This window comes from Oryctolagus cuniculus, chromosome 7 (assembly GCF_051225735.1).
Source record: "Oryctolagus cuniculus isolate XC-2025 breed Fujian yellow rabbit chromosome 7, ASM5122573v1, whole genome shotgun sequence".
NCBI lineage: Eukaryota > Metazoa > Chordata > Mammalia > Lagomorpha > Leporidae > Oryctolagus > Oryctolagus cuniculus.
The window spans coordinates 128,884,456-128,901,976 of record NC_142873.1 but is presented as its reverse complement, the minus strand read 5'-3'; the positions used below and the strand labels follow the sequence as shown (position 1 = coordinate 128,901,976).

Genomic DNA, 17,521 nt, shown 5'->3' with positions numbered 1-17,521 from the left:
GGGGTCTGCACCTCCCAGAGCTTTTCTAGCTGCCTCTTTCACTGCCTGCCAAACTGGCTAAGCCCACCCTTGCCCCACAGGCCCCATGATCACCCATACGCTCTTTTGGTCAACAGATATTTATTGAGAATCAGCAGTGTGCAGCCGTGAGTCGCAGGCAGATGGCACAGAACTAAGCCTGAAGCCACCCTTCCTGCCTCAGGAGGGACCAAGTGAGTCTCCCATAAGGAGGGAAGAGAGTTTGTTGTTTCAGCCAAAAATCCCCTCACACTGGTTCTGGTCTTCAGGGCTCTGGAGTTAGCCTATCCCCAGGTCTTGGGATAGCATTGCTGCCTTCCTGCCCCCACTCCCCCTGCCCACTGGGCATGCAGCTTGCAGCTCCCCTGGATCCAGTGGTGTCTTGGTAAAGCGTGGTGGAGGCAGGTGGGCCCAGATCCAGGTATTCTCAGCTCCTTGTCTGGTTCCCAGCTCAGACAAGCAGTGAGGCCCGGGACAACTATTAGGTGAGTTCCCAGTGGGATCCATGTGCCTGGCACTGTGGGACTTTGCCCCTCTAGAGCAGAGGTCACAACCCCTCTCCAACCTGCTCCCTCCTCTTGGCACCTCCCCACCATTTCCACTCCAGAAGTCAAAACTCAACTCTGGCAACAGGCAACCTTTCAGTTAGGCACGATGACTAAGCTCTAAAGATCTGTCCAACAGTGTGGAGGTTCGCTAGTAAGTCTGCTAAGAGAGTAGATGCCATGGCAATGTTCTTTCCACAATTTTCTAACAAATCTGGGGCTCTCCCTCAGTTCCCCACTTTGTTAAGTTTTACAGCTAAGCCACCACAGGACTCAGCGAGACCCCCAGAGTCCTGCCAGGATCCTGGGGTCAGCAGATGCAGCACACAGGCCCATGGGAACTTCCTACTTAGGGGACCCCTAAGTCGCAGAAAGCCATAGGGGATTAAAAGAGGGCCCCACAGGTGCGGGTCGTGGGGAGGTGTCAGGCATTTATTTCTGGAGCAGAGGGGAGCCGGAGCAGGCGTCTCAGCAGTGGACACAGTTGTGCATGAAGTCGACACAGAGGCTCGTGTAGTAAGTAGGGTAGTCGCGGAGGTGGCTGACGTGGGCAGATGACACAAAGTCCACAGAGCGCACCAGGACCCGGCGTGACAGGCGTGCTTCCACCATGCGCTCCACGTCCCTGGCCAGCACTACCTCGTCAGCCTTGGAGTAGAGGTAGAGCTCGGGCCAGCGAGAGCCAGCGTCCTGTAGCCTGTCATAGAAGTGGGGGTGGAAGAGGGCAGTGAGGGGAGCGAGCAGGACGTGGAACAGCACTGCCACCAGGGCAAAGGCCACCAGGAGCAGGAGGCGCAGCACGGCAGGCCGGTGCTCCAGGATGACGGCGAGGGCCCGCAGCGCCCCGACCACGTTGCTGTCACCAGGACCGCTGTCAAAGATGGTGCCCACCACGCGCAGGTGGCAGAAGCGCTGGTGAGTGTGCAGGAGCTCCAGCACGTAGCGGTACAGCATGACGCCCGCGTTGCTGAAGACGTGGAAGAGCAGGGGCTCCTTCTCAATCTCGTAATCGAAGAGGAGCTCCAGCAGCCTCTGGGCCAAAACCCGCAGTGACGGGATGCCCAGGGACTCGGAGAAGAAGACCATGTGCCACGGGGCCGTGTAGCGGATCACGATGCAGCCCTGGGGAGAGGCAGAGGCAGTGGGGACAGCTAAGGCACAGGCCCACAACCTCGGCCTCAACCTCCAGAGCCCAGCAACACTCTAGGCCCTGCTTCTGAAGTGAGGGCCCTACTGGCACCAGCTCACTCCTCACTTCTGTTCCTGGAAGCCACCCTCGAGACCTGTTTTGGGACTAATTCGTGCCGGCCAAGCACCCTCAGCCCAGGATGGTACTTGAGGCCTGGACCTGGAATGTTTAAGAACACTTGGTCCAAACAGATAGGAGTCTCTTCCCTCTGGTTCCTCACACACCAGACTGTTCACATTTAAGGCCTTGCTGCTTTGCCATCCCCTGCTGGGCACTGTCCCCACCTCCCAGACACCTGAGAAAGCCTGCAGGCCCAGCCTTGGCCACCAGAGGCCACTTCTGAGCCAGGCCCATGGTGTGGCCCTTGCTGGTCACTGCCACTTTCCTACCCATGGCTCTGAGAGCACAGACCACACCCTCCAGACTCAGGGACCTAACACCCAAATCAATGCTTGGGTTCCTACACTTGGGGTCATTCCTCACACTCGCCCAAAAAGGCCAAATACAGTAAACACTGTTGTTCAAATTCTAAAATCTAGGCCCAACTCCCTGTAGGCTTCTTTCCCCCTCACTGCCTAGGCCAAGTATGCCCAAAACCTCCAGATGTGTCCCCTTCTAGACCAGTTAGGCATGGCGGCCAAAGGAAGTGGATGTTTGGTGCAACGGTTAAGATGCTGCTGCCTGGGATACCCCATCCTGTGTCAGAGTGCCTGATTCCAGCTCCCTGTTGCTGCACACCTGCGAGTCAGCAGGTGATGGCTCAATGGAGCCCTGCCACCTACATGGGAGACCCAGACTGAGTTCTGGATTCCTAACTTTGGTGAACCAACAGATGAACGATTCATTCATTCATTTTCTCTCTCTCTCTCTCTCCCTATCCCCTTTCAAATAAATACAAAATTACAAATAAAAGGCAGCCAGAGCCCCCCTGCCTGAGTTCTAACCTCCTGTATTCAACCTGATCCAAAGAGACAGGGCCTTTTGTCAGGGGAATCTGACCAGGCTCTGGGGTCACACCACTTACTAACAGTGTGGATAAGGAGCAACTTACTTTTTCTTTCTCAATTTGCATCTCCATGTATACATTGGGCCAGCACCCATCTAATATGATAAGAATTAAATGCAGAAGATGTATCTCAAGTGACCAAAACAGCACTGGCACAAAGTAAATTCTCAGCCAACAGAAACGAGTGATGGTGGTAATAAGGGCACAGTCCCCAAATGGCCAAACAGGGCTGGGGAGCAGAAGTGTTTGCCATCAGCTCCCTGTCCTCCCAGCCCTGAGACTGATGACGGGGTTATTGGAAGCCACCCACACTATCCCAGTTGGTCATAACTGAACGGGAGACTGTTCAGTTCCCATCATTCTTTTCTCCTGGCAGCACTGGGGTTGTACACTTCTAGAAATATTCCCATGAAGTCCAGTTTCTCCAATAAGTCAGTATCATGGGGGTGGGGCATTCAAGATTCAAAAGAAGTAGGGTAAGTCTGTGGCTTGGCCAGTAAGGCCCTGGTTAAGATGGCCACATGCCACATTAGAGTACCTGGGCTCAACATCTGGCTCCACTCCTGATGCCAGCTTCCTGCTGATTCACATCCTGGAAGGTAGCAGTGATGGCTCAAGCCACCCATGTGGGACACCTGGCCTGATCGCCCAGCTCCCAGCTCCCAGCTCCCAGCTGTGGACCCAGCCCTGGCTGTTGCGAGAATGTGGGGAGTGGAGTGAACTAGTGGCTGAGAGATCTCAGTCCTTGTCTCTCTCCTTGCCTTTCAAATAAATATTTATTTGTTTGTTTGTTTAAAAAAGGGGGCTTCAATAACAAAATAACTAATGCAATGCGTAATCCTGGGTTGGATCCTGGTTTGGGCAACCCGGGTTCTAGTCCCAGTCAGGGCGCCAGAATCTGTCCTGGTTGTTCCTCTTCCAGTCCAGCTCTCTGCTGTGGCCCAGGACTGCAGTGGAGGATGGCCCAAGTGCTGGGCCCCTGAACCCACATGGGAGACCAGGGGAAGCACCTGGCTCCTGGCTTCGGATCAGCGCGGTGTGCCGGCCACAGCGTGCTGACCACAGTGTGCCAGCCACAGCGGCCATTGGAGGGTGAACCAACGGTAAAGGAAGACCTTTCTCTCTGTCTCTCTCTCACTGTCCACTCTGCCTGTCAAAAAAAAAAAGGACACTTTGGGGACAATTAGGGCATCTGAAAGTGGACTGGAAACTAGACGAGACAAAAATGCAATAACATGAGAAGGTGGAGGGCATGTCTGGAACTAAAGCAAGACGCGGAAGAGTACACTCCATGGTTTTCAGGGAGACACACAGCACAGAAAAGCTGGAAGACCGTACACAGCCATAAACAGGTACTCTCCAGGTGGCAGGGTATCATGTTTTTGTCTTCTTTCTCTCTGCACCCATCCTGTCCTCCAGATGAGGAATGGAGACGCCCTGTCCCTCCCACGCGGCCCCTCTACCCGCCTGTCGCCTCAGCCTCTGCCTCCCAGAGCTTGCCCCCACCTCGTTCCCTCTTTCTGTGGGTTTGGTCCTGCCCTCAGGGTTTCCTCACCCATCCCTGGCCCCTCCTCCTTTCCTCATAGACCCTTCTTCCTCTTCCACTCCTCTAAGTGCACGTTCCGATCCGCAGGGCTGCACAAGGCTTCTCTCCCTCCTCATCCTCCCGGGAGGCTCCAAGTTCTCTCCTAACGCTCCAGTCTCAACACACAGCGGCCTGCCCAGGAAGCACCCAGCCAGAAACCTGACATTGCCTGAGCCCCTCCCTGCACCTGTGTCCACTTCCAGCCTCTCACTTAGCTGCCACTGCGCCACCTGGCGAGCCCCCTCCACGCACCTGCTCTCCACCTGCACCACCAGCCACAAGGTCCTGGACCCCCTCTGTCTTGGACCCCTGCAACCCACCCCCCTCAATTGCTTCTGGCTTCCATCCCAGCCCCTGCAATCCTCCCCCCACTCCACATACGGGACTTTCTGAATGCTAAACCCCCTGAGGACCTACTCCTCACACCTCAAGCCTCACAACCCCATGTCCTTTCCTTCGCACTCCACACCCCTATTCTTCACCTGCCCTCTGGTGCTCAGTCTAATGGAGAAGCCGTTGCACAAGCAGGCTAAGCCCCTAAGGGGGCCTGGGAAGGAGCTGCAACTCCCTGTGGCGTAAGGCAGCCTGGGAAAGGCAGGGCCACACTTGCTGGCTGCAAGGTGGCAAGCTCAGAACTGCATCTCCCGCAATCCCTCTCCCATTCCAGCAGACAGGGTGTGGGTGTGGGCCTCAGGGAGGCTGGAGGCAGTGGGGCACAGCTGGCCTGGCCTTTCTCCTGGCTGCTTTAGGGAGATCTGGGAATGAGGAGGGTGGAGCCAGAGGCCAAAGAAAGGGGCTTCCAAGATAAAACCAGGCCCTTGCCAAACCCACCACCCACTGCAGTGTCTACCTCTACCTCATCGGGAGGCCCCAGAAAGTGCCCATGACTCTGGGCATGTGAAAGGCACTCTGGTCTGTCCTAGGGCAGAAACTCACCTGGCCAGAAAAGGACAAAGTCCTGGAGTACAAGCTATGCCCACTCACCCTTCCAGGGCCCCCAGCAGGGACTTGAGGCCTGGGCTCACTCCACACCCACTGGGCAGCCCACTGAGGAAAGAGGAGCAGGTTGGGAGACGGATGGGGCTGGGCCAGGCCACCGAGCTGGTATCAAAGGGGTTATAATCCAGCCCCCACTGTCTTCCTTAGCCCAGAGGCTCCCAGCTCCCCATAGAGAGGGCAGCAAGTGCAGAGCCCAGGGGCCGGGTACCACGTGCCTGCAATACTCACCCTTTTATGGTAGATGGCGCTGTACTTGGCAAGGTTCTTGTCCTTGCAGCCACCCCAGCCCAAGAGAATCACCACCGGCTGCCGAGTGCCAGCCTCCTTCCCAGCTTGGCTGGAGCTGTTCTCTGAAACACAGACAGGCACTGTCAACACCAGAGGGCTGGGGTCGCCAGCGGGGGCTCTGCCCAATGCAGAGGCCGCAGGCAGGATGTCCGTGGGTGCCAGGCCCAGGCAGCTTGCCAGGCCCAGGCTCCCACAGGGCTCCCTCCACTGTCCTGCTCCACTGCTTCTCTGCAGGCCTCTTGGGAGCCCTTGTGGGATCAGCTGAAAAAAAGCGCATGGGGGCACCTTTCTCTCAGCCCAGGTGAGCGAGGTGGACCCTCCTCCACGCAATCTCACCTTCAGATCCGGGGGTCAGCAACCACACCCACAGCCAAGTCCGGCCCCTGCCTGTTTCTGTGTGGCCTGCAAGCTAATGTGTTTTTTTTTTTTTTTAATTTAAAAACATAGTTAAATCCAAAGATTCATATTTTGTGAGACATGCAAATTACATAGAAGTTAAATGTGAGTGCCCTAGTACAGCTCCCCTGGAACGCAGCCGCGCTCATCCAGTTTACTTACTGTCTGTGACGGCAGTGCGAGGTCTTTACAAACAGGGACCACTACCTTATGGCTCGCAGGGCCTAAAATACCTACTGGTCCTTTAAGAAAATGCTTGCCAGCCCCGTGCTGCTTCCATGGGCAGATGGAGGAAGGGGGTCTGAAGCAGGCACTGTGGCCTGCCAGAGACGAATCACGGCCTCTGCTCACTGTGGTCCAGGTGCTCTTACTACAGATGAGGAGACGGAGGCAAGTGATGCTAGGTGACTTGCCGAGGGCCCCGCAGGAAGTGCAGAGCTGGGCAGCCAGCCCCCGCTCTCCTCCAAGAAGCCGGAGCCCCTTCTGAGCCCACAGCGGGCCCCACCTCTCCCTCCGCCAGGGCCGCCCGCCCCGCAGTCTTGTCCATCAGCCTCCCCTCCCTTCCCCGCCCCCTGGGGACAGCTGTGCAGCGAATGTCTGCAGCTGGATCTTGGCTCGTCCCCTTCCAAGGACCAAGCCAGTGGGCTCTGCTCGGCTGCCACCCTGAAATTTATGGAGGCCGGCGGTGACCCGGCGACGGTAAATTTCAAGGCTAGTTAAGAGGATGGTAAATATAAATCACTAACCTTTGGACAAAAGGAAGACAACAATTTCCTGTGGAAATTAATGTGATTGAAAAGTTCAGCGTTCCTGCTCCCTAGTAGTGGTGACTCCGGCCTTCGGAGATTAACTGCCCGCACCCGCGGGGCTCCTGGGCCTGTGCAGCTCGGCCTGCAGCCCTCCCATCGAGGGAGCCGCTCACGGCCGGCCTCGGCCAGGTGCCCCATCTTCTGCCTGCACCGGCCCTTCTGGCGAAGAGGCTACGTGTGGGCCACAGTGGGTGAAGCGCGTGGCCTCGTGGGTGGTAATGAAGAGCTGCAGCGTGGGGCTGTCCTTGTCCCACAGTTGCATTTCTGAGAGCCTGGGCAGGGGGAGGGGACTCTCTCACCTCGGAGGTCAGGGCTCCCCTGCCCGCATCCTCCACGGAGACACCAGCAGAGGCTTCAGAATTTATCTCAATTACAGAGACCGCAGCCCGTGGCGGTCACATCCCCTGGTGGCCTCGGGATGTTCAAGGCTGGCTCCCGCCAGCAGGGCCGGGACATTCCCAGTGGCAGAAGGTTCAGGCAGCTTCTGCCCAGCCTCCGACTGCCCTTCTCCCGGTGCCTGGGACTCACAGTGCCCCGTGCTCAGCGGCAGGTTTTGCCGGGGGCCCCTGAGCTCATCGACTCAGGCAGCAATGGCTGACTCTTGACCCGAAGAAACTCCCAGAGCCCAGGCTGTCCCCAATGGTCTTAAAGGAGACCCGTCGGCCCTCGGCCCTCCAGCCAGGCACTTGAGGCTGCCTACCAAGGCCCAAGGTGCTCTTCCTGCCTGTGGGCACTGCCCACTCCCCTCACACGTCCTTCTGCCCTCCCAGTGCCCCACTCCCCAGGCCCATGCCTAACTCAGAGCCTTCAGCAAGACCCTCTCCCCACTGGAGCCAAGCTGCCCCCATGGAGCCTACACATGAAGAGCTCCCATTCCAGAAACTCCAGAGTGCTCTGCGCACATGGCTAGGAGTCATGGGGCCAGGAAAGGTCTCTCAAAGGAGGACACGTTGGCTGCAGAGGCCTTGAAGGCCCGGTGCGGATGTGCTCGGTGGACAGAAGGCGTGAGCAGGGGTGGCGGTGGGAGGGAGGGGATGTGACAGTCCATCTAGGACACAGCGAGCAGTGCTGGGGGCTGGAACCCAAGAGCAGGAGACGCCGAGAGCAGGCCTGGGCCAGATCCACAGGGCCTCCTTGCTGTATGCTCACTCAGCAGTCGGCACACAGTGGAGAGCCAAAGAGGATTTCGCAGTGGGGATCCGGCAGGACCTGATCCGAACTGACTATGACTTACACAATCATTCGTTTAATGTCTGTCTCTCTCCCCTTATCAAGCACACTGGACACAGGAGGCTGGGTCTATCATGTTTATCGCCACATCTCGGATGGCCAGCACCGGGGGCGGCCTCTTCAGATACCTACAAGTTACGTACTGAATAAATGAACACGAGGTTGCAAAGTGAAGAGCTGGCCCAAGGCAAATGAGCTGGCATTCTTCTTCTCCACTGCCCTCCTCATAGTAATAAAAGTCATCGCTATGGCCATTGTTACTCACTGACACACCCAGATCAGGGTTCTTCTACCTTCATGCAAAAGCCCTTGCTCATTCCCCTGGCCATGGCATCCATCCTACCACTGACATCTCCAGACCTCTGACACCCGCCCCTGGGCACTGAATGCTTTAGCCCTTGGCTCGGTCTCCCAGTCTATTACAAAACGTGCCATGACCTTGTGCAGGCAATCAAATACACTTGGCTCCAAAACTGTGACAAACCTCTCTCAGCAAACAGGGCTACCACATCCAGCACTACCTGGTAGGCGCTGTCCCAGGCGCTTCACCTATCAACTCATACCACCTTCACACTAACCCTGTAAGCAAGGAACTGGTGTTATTCTCATCTTACAGCTGACAAGCAGAGGCACAGAGGTGGTAAGTAATTTGCTCCGGGTTATACGATGGTGAGCAGTGAAGCTAAAATCCAATCCCAGGTGGTCTGGCTCCAAGGCCAGCTTACATCCGCCACTCTAGCTGGCCCCTTGGGTAGAAACGCCAAGCCTCTGGTCTTAACCAAACCTTGAGTGCCTCAGCCCCAAACTGCACACGTGGCTGCCTCCTGTGTCAACACCCAACACCAACCTCATGCACCTGCTCCTCCTCAGGAACTGCCTACCCCAGTCAGCACCCCAGTACACACTGCCTACAACCATCCTACAGCCACCCTAGGAGTTCGTTACTATTACTATTCCCATTTGAAACACAGAGTGGTTAAGTCCCTTTCTTCCAAGAACATACAGCCAGGAAGTGGCAGAGCCAGTATCTACTCTGTGGGCTACCACAACCATGCGGTCCCTACCACAACTATGCTACCTCCACCTCCACCTCCACCTCCACCTCCACCTCCACCTGGTCCAGGACCTGGTGCTCCGGGTTCACGTTTCACTCATGCCCACTCCACCTACGAGTCAGCTCACTGTTCTGTTCCAGAACCCCCCAATCCTGCCTCATCATCCCCACCACCCCTACACACTACAGTTAGAACACTGCGCTGACAGAATTCATGGTTAGACAGGTAGGAGGCTGCTGTCACAGGCATGGCAAGAGCTGGTGAAGGCCCGACCCACCCACAGCAGCAGGGAGACAGGAAAGGGGAGGGAAAAGACAGGAGACAGAGTCACAATTTTGAAACATGCATCAAAAGTCTCAAAAATATGCTTGTAACCTCACTTCTGAAACAGAAAGATGTTGAATCACACAGGACATTCAGTAACACGTTAAGCAGATAATAGATACAAATGTAAGAGCTAAAACCATAAAACTCTTAGAAAAAAACACAGGAGTAAGTCTTTGTGACCTTGGATTAGGAAACAGTTTCTGGGACATGACACCGAAAGTATGAGGAACAAACAAACAAATAAAATAGAAATACTGGGATTTCATTAAAATTGAGAACTTTTGGGAGCAGGTGTTGGGCACAGTGGTTGAGATGCCGCCTTGAATGTCCACGGCCTGTTTTGGAGTACCCAGTTCAAGTCCCGGCTGCCCGACTTCTGATCCAGCTTCCTGCTAATGTACACCTAGGCAGCAGATGATGGCTTGAGTACTTCCCAACTGAGTTCCTGGCTCCTGGTTTCACTCTGGATCAGCTCTGGCTATTGCAAACAACTGAGAAATAAACCGGCAGATGGAAGATATCAATCCATCTCTCTCTCTTTCCCTTTCAAACAAAAATGAAAATAAGTTTCGGGGGCCAGCCCTGTGGCGTAGAAGGTTAAGCCACCTGCAGTGCTGGCATCCCATTTGGATGCCGGTTCAGGTCCCAGCTGCTCCATTTCTGATCCAGCTCCCTGCTAATGAGCCTGGGAAAGCAGCAGAAGATGGCCCAAGTGCTTGGGCCCCTGCACCCATGTGGGAGACCCGGATGAAGCTCCTGACTTCAGCTTGGCCCAGTGGCTGTTTAGGGAGTGAACCAGAGGATGGAAGATTTCTCACTATCTCTCCTTCTCTCTCTCTAACTCTGCCATTCAAATAAATAAATAAATAAATCTTTACCACATTCTATACTGAAGCATCTGGGTCTACGTCCTTACTGCATTCCTGATTCAAGCTTTCTGCATCCCTAGGATGCAGGAGGGGACGACTCAACTAGTTGGGTCTCTGCCAATGGCATTGTAGACTTGGATTGCATTCCTGGCTTCCAGGCACTTAGGGAGTGAACCAGCAGATTAGGAGCTCTCTCTTTTTCTGTCTCTCTCTCTGTATCTTAAATAATAAAATAAATAATTAAAAGCCACAATGAGGTACCACTTTGTATGCACTAGAATGGCTATAATCAAAAAGTCAGGTACTAACAAATGTTGATGAGGGTATGGAGAAATCAGAACACTCACACGTGCTCATGGGAATGTAAAATGGTGTGGTCACTTTGGAAAACACGTAGGCAGTCATCCCACAAAAACAAAAAACAAAAAACCACAGTTACCACATGAGCAATTCTACTACCTGGGATATACCGAGGGGTGAAAATACAAACACACAAAAGTACATGAGGCCCAGCCAGTGTTGTGATGCAGAGGATTAAGCTGCCACCTGTGACTCCAGCATCCCATATGAGCGCTCCACTTCCAATCCAGCTCCCTGCTAAGACATCTGGGAAAGCAGCAGAAGATGGTCCAAGTGAACAGGATGGACTTCCAGGCTCCTGGCTTCAGCCCGGCCCAGCCCTGGCCATTGCACCATCTGGAGAGTAACCAGTGGATGGAAAATCTCTCTCTCTCTCTTTCTCTCTCTCTGTCTCTCTCTGTAACTCCCTTTCAAATAAATAAATCAATCTTAAAAACAAAAACAACCATTTGTACGTGAATGTTCCCAGCAGCTTTGTACATAACAGCCAAGGGCTGGAACAGTCCTACCACCTGTGACAGAATAACCAAAATACAGCAGCTAAGTGAAAGAAGCCAGACAAAAGGCCACATAGTGTGTGGTTCCATTTATAGAAAACATCCAGACTAGGCAAACTGACAGAGGCAGAAAGTAGATTCGTGCTTTTCAAGGTCTGGAGGAAGAAGGAAATGAGAGGTGACTACTAATGGGTGCAGCGTTTCTTTTCCAGGTGATGAAAAACGTTCTGAAATTAGATAGTGGTGATGGTCTCACAATTCTATGAATATATGAAAAGCCAATGAAATGCATAGTTTATGGTATGTGAATTATATCTCAATAATGCTATTATTTAGAAAAATAACAATAATTCATTAAGTGGAAAAGCAAGCTGAGCAGGGGGTAGTACCACAACCGAACACACACACACACTTATGCAAAGAAGACGCACCAAGATTAATAACAATTATTTCTGCAATGAAAGGCAACTTCTTTTTCATATTTTGCCCATTTCTAACACCAAATATGCATCACTTTTGCAATGAGAGTTAACAATGACCAAGGCAGTGGTCCAGCAGAGCCAAAAGCACTGGGGAAGGCGAGGAGGTCAAGGGTGCCAGGAGCCCCTGGGCAGTGCATGGCTGCTCCTCTCCACCCTGGCACCTCTGCAGCACACCAAAGACCCTGTCCTGCAGAATTCTCAACAAGTGACACGGACACCCATAACACAAGAATCCCCACCGGCATTGTTCCACGGTCCAAGCCATAAGGCATAAATTGGATTGTGTGCATCCCAGGGGCATTTGGGGATGGCAAAGGGAAGGGCTGACAAGGCGCAGGGCCTGTGCTTTTTGGTTCGAAAGCCGGAATTGAAATACAAAGAACCTATGTTTTCTTTTTAAAATGCAAAGAAAGGATGCTCCATTTCCTCTGCTCCCCAGACACGCCTTCTGGAGTCTCACAATTCCTATATTTAAACCAAACCGTTTTGTTTCAAATTCCCTTTTTCAAAATAACAGCATAGTAGAGCAGCACGGTATCTAAGACACCATGAATGAAACCCTGTCTGGGTTCAAATCTGGCTCTGCCACTAAGCGACTGTAGCACCGACCTTGAGCAAGTTCTCCAAGTGTCAATTTCCTTATCTGGGAAATGGGGAGAGTAATACAAAGCATTAAATAAGACGATGACGAGAGCGGGCTTAGCACGGCACCTACCACAAAGAAAGAGTTCAATAAATCGAAAGTATTATTACTGCAGGAGCAAAGCATGCTCACTGCAGAAAAAGTACAAAATGAATATCCAATAAAATTGGAATCAGACTGTTTGTAATCTGCTTTCTTCCGTTTAGCAATATATTGTGAACATCTTTCCCTGTCAGTTTATATATTTCTACACCATTATTTTTAGTGGCTGCAGAGCGGCTGTGGAATGTTTCATAATTTATGGGGCCCAGTCTCCCATTATTGGACATGATGCTATTTCCAATTGTTTGCTGTTATAAAAAACACTTGAATGGACACCCCTTTCTTTATGCATGTCCCTGTTTCCTGCAAATGGCATTGCATTCAGGCAACCCTTCCCAATGGCAACTGACGTGTTTGCAGGCACCGGCCTTGGAGTAAGGCTCCCCAGCCGAAATCTGGGATTACTTTGGGCAAGACTCCTCGCCTCCCCCAGGCATCTGTTCCTCATCTGTAAAGCGGGATTAAGCATTCTCCCTGCTTCACAAGGTGCTGGTGAGGATTAATGAAATCCTGAAGGGAGCTCCTGCCGGGCCTGCCTTGTGAACAGGGCAAGGTGCACAGTGGAAGTACCACAGACACCCGGAGAAAGGGAGGCCCGCCAAGGGCGCGTCAGGTCTGGCTCTGGCATCCAGGGCCCAGTACAGCACCTGACCTCCAGTAGACGCTTTAGAAAGGGTTTTTGATTAACAGGTGAAATTAATTAATTTGCAAGTGGGCAAAAGGGAAGGCTTGCAGTAAAGTCCAGGGCTCTACAATCCCTGGCCTCCTTCTCCGGAGTCCCCTTGAGACTTTCTGCTTACTCCAAGAGCAAGACCCCTGTCCCAGCCCACTAATTCTAAGAATGAGTGATTTTTTTATGCTTATTGACTATGAGAGCAACCGGGTGGCTTTGAGCAGGCTATGATCAGGGGACCTGGTGGGACCCGGCTGCCCATTTCCTGAGTGGAAGGAGGACAGTGCAGCCGGGGCCCGAGATGTCACGTCAGCTCTCTCTGGGGCCCCCTGTGCTGCAAGTGGCTCCATTCAGTGCACTTGGCCCCTTACCCCTGCCAGGCCCGGAGAGCAGCGAGTAACACTGTCAGTACTGCAATGACAGTAACACAGTGCTCCAGGGCCACAGGGGAAAACCTGCCCAAGGAAATGAAATGAGAGCTGAGTAGGAGGAGAGACCAGGATCAGAAAGAAAGAGGAGGAGGGCAGATTCCAGGGCAAAGGACAGGCTTCTGCCATGGCCTGGGCAGACTGCCCTTGGCAAGAGCTGCCAGGGATGCTGGCTGATGGGATTCCCAGCAGGGGAACCCTGGGGTGCCCAGCCTGGTCCACAAAGCCCAGGGCTCTGAAGGACCCCACATCCGAAGCTGCCCTACAGCCACTTAAGTGCCAGCATCAGCCACCACCCTCTGGTGCTGGGCTCTGTGGCTGGATTTTCCAATATGAGGGGAAAGCAAGTCTAGAAAAAAAAAATGACCACCCTACATGCTTCCCTGCCATTAAACAGTAATTGCCAAAGAGAGACAAGCTCTGGAGCCCACAAAGACCATCCCTCTCTGTGCAGTCCCATCAGCCTGGCAGTGGGCTCCTGCAGACAGCTCGCAGTGCCCTGAGCCCCTCTGAGGCGTCCAAGGACCCCAGCTCAGCTCTGGGGCAGGCACTGTCCGGGGGGCCATTGGAGAAGGAGGCAGTGGAAGCTCTGGAGGACGCACGAGCTACACTCTCGAAGAGAGGAGGGGAGCCTGCTCTGGGCCAGACCCAGCACAACTCAGCTGCCACGCCATTTGGATACCGCCTGTGAGAAGGCCTCACGCCTGCCCCACATCCAGCTCCCCTGATGGCAGCTTGGCAGGAGCCTCTGCTGAGGCCCCAGAAACTAGCCCAGGGCCCGGATACAGCAAATGCTGAACCCAGAGCAGAAATGACTGGCAGTCCCATGGTGGCTGAAGAAGGGGAACTGCCTTCTCACAACCCATTGCCTCCAGCAGGCCAGGAGGTTGGGGGGAAGCCCCCTGCCAGGAAAGGGTCTGGCAGCAACAGAGGGGCCTCGCAGGACAGAGGGCTGGAGACTTCTTCCAAATCCAAGACGCAGCTTCCTGAAGCCGCCGGGGGAGCCCTGGCAGAGGAAACACCCAGACAGGGCACCTGCTCCGTGCCGGGCACACACATCCAATCACTACCTTGTGGACACTCACAAGCCTGCGAGGCAGGCACTAGTATTAAGCCCATCTTCCAGCGAAGGGGTCGGAGACTCGGGGAAGTTCGATGACTGGACAAAGTTGGAGCTGGTCAGAGGCAGAAATGCGAACCAAGGCCCCCAGGCTGCCAGCTGGCCAGGGAGGGAGGCCCCTCTGGCCTCCTGGCCACGCAGGAGGCTGCCCCAGCCCTTTGCTGCTGAAGGCTCTCCAAGGGCAATATTAACTCACTTCATCTGCGGATGCCAAAACTGTCAAAAAGTATTTTCACTTCTACAAGCCCAACAGCCCTAGGCCAAGAGACCCCGCTCCAGGGAAGAGCAGCTGGCCTGCAGCCGTCTGTTCCTTGGGCACCCAGGGGCTGCCTCCTTCTCATTGACTCCAGCCAAGAACACAGGTGAGGGGTCGGGAAGGCTCTTCCAAAGGAGGCAACATCTGAGCTACGCCTTGAATGACAAGCTGGACATCAGCGAGGGGCAGCGTGGGGCAGCGGAGGGCAAAGGGCCTTCCAGACAGACAACAGCAGAAGCAAAGGCAGAGCAGCAAGATGTAGATGGAGAATCCCAAGCTCTTTGGGGGCTGCCACAAGATAAAACCCCAACTGGGGCCGGCGCTGCGGCTCACTAGGCTAATCCTCCGCCTTGCAGCGCCGGCACACAGGGTTCTAGTCCCGGTCGGGGCGCCGGATTCTGTCCCGGTTGCCCCTCTTCCAGGCCAGCTCTCTGCTGTGGCCAGGGAGTGCAGTGGAGGATGGCCCAGGTGCTTGGGCCCTGCACCCCATGGGAGACCAGGAAAAGCACCTGGCTCCTTGCTCCTGCCATTGGATCAGCGCGGTGCGCCGGCCGCAGCGCGCCGGCCGCGGCGGCCATTGGAGGGTTAACCACCAGCAAAAGGAAGACCTTTCTCTCTGTCTCTCTCTCACTGTCCACTCTGCCTGTCACAAAACAAAACAAGACAAAACAAAACAAAACAAAACAAAACAAAACAAAAAACCTCTACATTAGGAAGATCCACTGTGGCAGCCACACAGAGGCAGGGCTGCTGGCAGTGAGGCCGGGGGCACGAAGTCTGGCGACACGCTGGGCTCACACTCGCGGAGCTGCAAACCTCCTGACTCCCAGTGAGGCCAAACTTTCCATTCTCCGGGCCCCCAAACCTACTCATGCTGCCATAGATGCAAACCTGCTTTAGAGGTTTTGTGGCGCCTCCCACACATCTTTCTTTAATGACATGCCTGTAGCGGGGAAACAACGCTAATCTTAAAGGCCAATTACTAAATTTACTCCGCGCCTGGCCATATGCTGGCTTCCTTACACAAATCGTATCAGTTGCGCCCTCAACAACCCCACTTTGCAGAGGAGGAAGGTGAAATTCAAAGCCAGCAGCTTACCCAAAGTCCCCCAGGCACTAAATGGAGGCGTCAGGATTCCCAGAGTTCTACCTGACTGCAGAGCCTGCTATCGTAACCACTGCCCAGAAAAGTGCACGGGTGGGCTAAGACTTCTGAGTCCCCGGCTCCCTGAGAACCCCCGCCCCTGCAGGAACCCCTGTCCACGGAGGTCGAGGTGCCTGGCAGTGGGAAACCCCATACCAAACAGAGGAATCAGGACGGACCTTGCCCCCAGCAGCATTCAGCTACGAGATAAACCGGGGCCAGGACCTGAGACACAATCCCCACCCCGGACTGGAGGGACACAAGGGCCCAACCAAGCTGCTGACGCAGAGAAGGGGCGAGGCTCCGGAAGGAGGAGCGTCCTGGGGCGGGGCTCACAAAAGGGGCGGGGCTCTGCGCCCCGCAAAGGCTAGGCCGACCCTATGAGGGAGGGGGCGGGCCGCGAGAGGGCGGGGCCGCGAGTGGGGCGGAGCTTCTGCTGCGCTCGCGACCCACAGACTCGCGGGGTCCCCTCCCCACGACTGGACCCAACCCTCGTTCCATACTCTGGCTCCAGAAGGGCTGATCCGGGATCTCGATGGTGTAGTCCAGCTCAGCCGAGGCCATGGTGAAGGTGCTGCACGGGCCTCCCGCCGGAACTCCCGCTCGCGCACCGGCGCCTCAGCCGGGCGCCTCCTGGGCACCACCCAATCACCACCCACCTCCCCCGACACTGCCCAATCCCTGAGCTGAGCTCTGTGACCTCCCACCCTAGCAACCACCGAGTCTCTCCCAGAGCCTCTTGCCGCACCCGACCGCTGTGCCCTAGCAACCATGCCCCGCCCCTCCCTAGCCCTGGCCCACAGCCATTGGCTGACTCGCTTGTTCTGGATCAGGTATTGGTCAGCTGGGACGCCGATCAGGAAGAGTCCCCACCTTGCTGTGGAGGTAAGAGTCGCTGTGAGTTGCTGTAGTCCAGGAGTGGGAAGGGTCTCGTCAGAACCGGCGTTTTGTCCTGTGAGGCAGTTACTTGTGTAGCTACGCCTGCCTTTTACCAGCCGCGGCTCCGAAAGCTGTAGGTAGAAAACTATGCCAAGGCCTAGGGGGCGCGCGCCCACCCACCCTCCGCCCAGTGGGGCCAAGGCACATTCTGGCTGGTGGGTGGGAGGCGGTCTTCAGTTGGTGACTTTAGAGAATACCCTGTTTGTGGGGGGGGACACCAAGAGCTTAGGGGTACCACTTTCTTGCACGTATCTACTCATTTAACAAGTATTTGCAGCGCACCTATTATGAACTAGAGATAGGGCTAGTCAGGTTCCTGGGCTCTGGTGAGGTTCAAGCTTTTGGCTCTGACTTCCATAAATCTTAATGGGAGAGGGAGAGAAATCATGCGTGGCCAACTCTGTGTGTAGGGAGTAAATACCACAGGAGAGTAAAGATTTTATTTTTAAAAAAATTTATTTGAAAGTTATAAATAGACAGAGGCAGATAGAGATGGATCTTCCATCCACTGGTTCACTCCCAAGATGGCTGCAACAGCCAGGCCTGGGCCAGGCCGCAGCC

General features: G+C 54.7%; 2 protein-coding genes across 5 annotated transcripts in view; one reads left to right on the top strand and one right to left on the bottom strand.

Annotated features, from left to right (window-relative positions):
- Positions 1 to 103: 103 nt before the first annotated feature.
- On the bottom strand, positions 104 to 16,808 carry TMEM53 (transmembrane protein 53). Of its 3 annotated transcripts, none has more exons than XM_008265359.5 (3): positions 16,525 to 16,808; positions 5,571 to 5,692; positions 104 to 1,685 (listed from the first exon to the last, which is right to left on the bottom strand). In XM_008265359.5, exons 1-3 carry the CDS (start codon positions 16,583 to 16,585, stop codon positions 1,032 to 1,034), a joined length of 837 nt encoding a protein of 278 aa, XP_008263581.2. In that variant the 5' UTR covers positions 16,586 to 16,808; the 3' UTR covers positions 104 to 1,031. The 3 variants fall into 3 exon arrangements, with proteins under 3 accessions (XP_008263581.2, XP_051713832.1, XP_089156921.1); XM_051857872.3 differs by lacking the exon at positions 16,525 to 16,808 and adding an exon at positions 16,201 to 16,329; XM_089300795.1 differs by lacking the exon at positions 5,571 to 5,692 and having other exon boundaries at positions 16,525 to 16,679.
- ARMH1 (armadillo like helical domain containing 1) overlaps positions 16,771 to 17,521 on the top strand; it is a 50,286-nt gene continuing 49,535 nt past the window's right edge. For both annotated transcript variants that reach the window (XM_017346361.4, XM_089300792.1), the window contains exon 1: positions 16,771 to 16,906. The gene's annotated coding sequence lies outside the window, so the exon portion shown is untranslated. The remainder of the gene's footprint in view (positions 16,907 to 17,521) is intronic.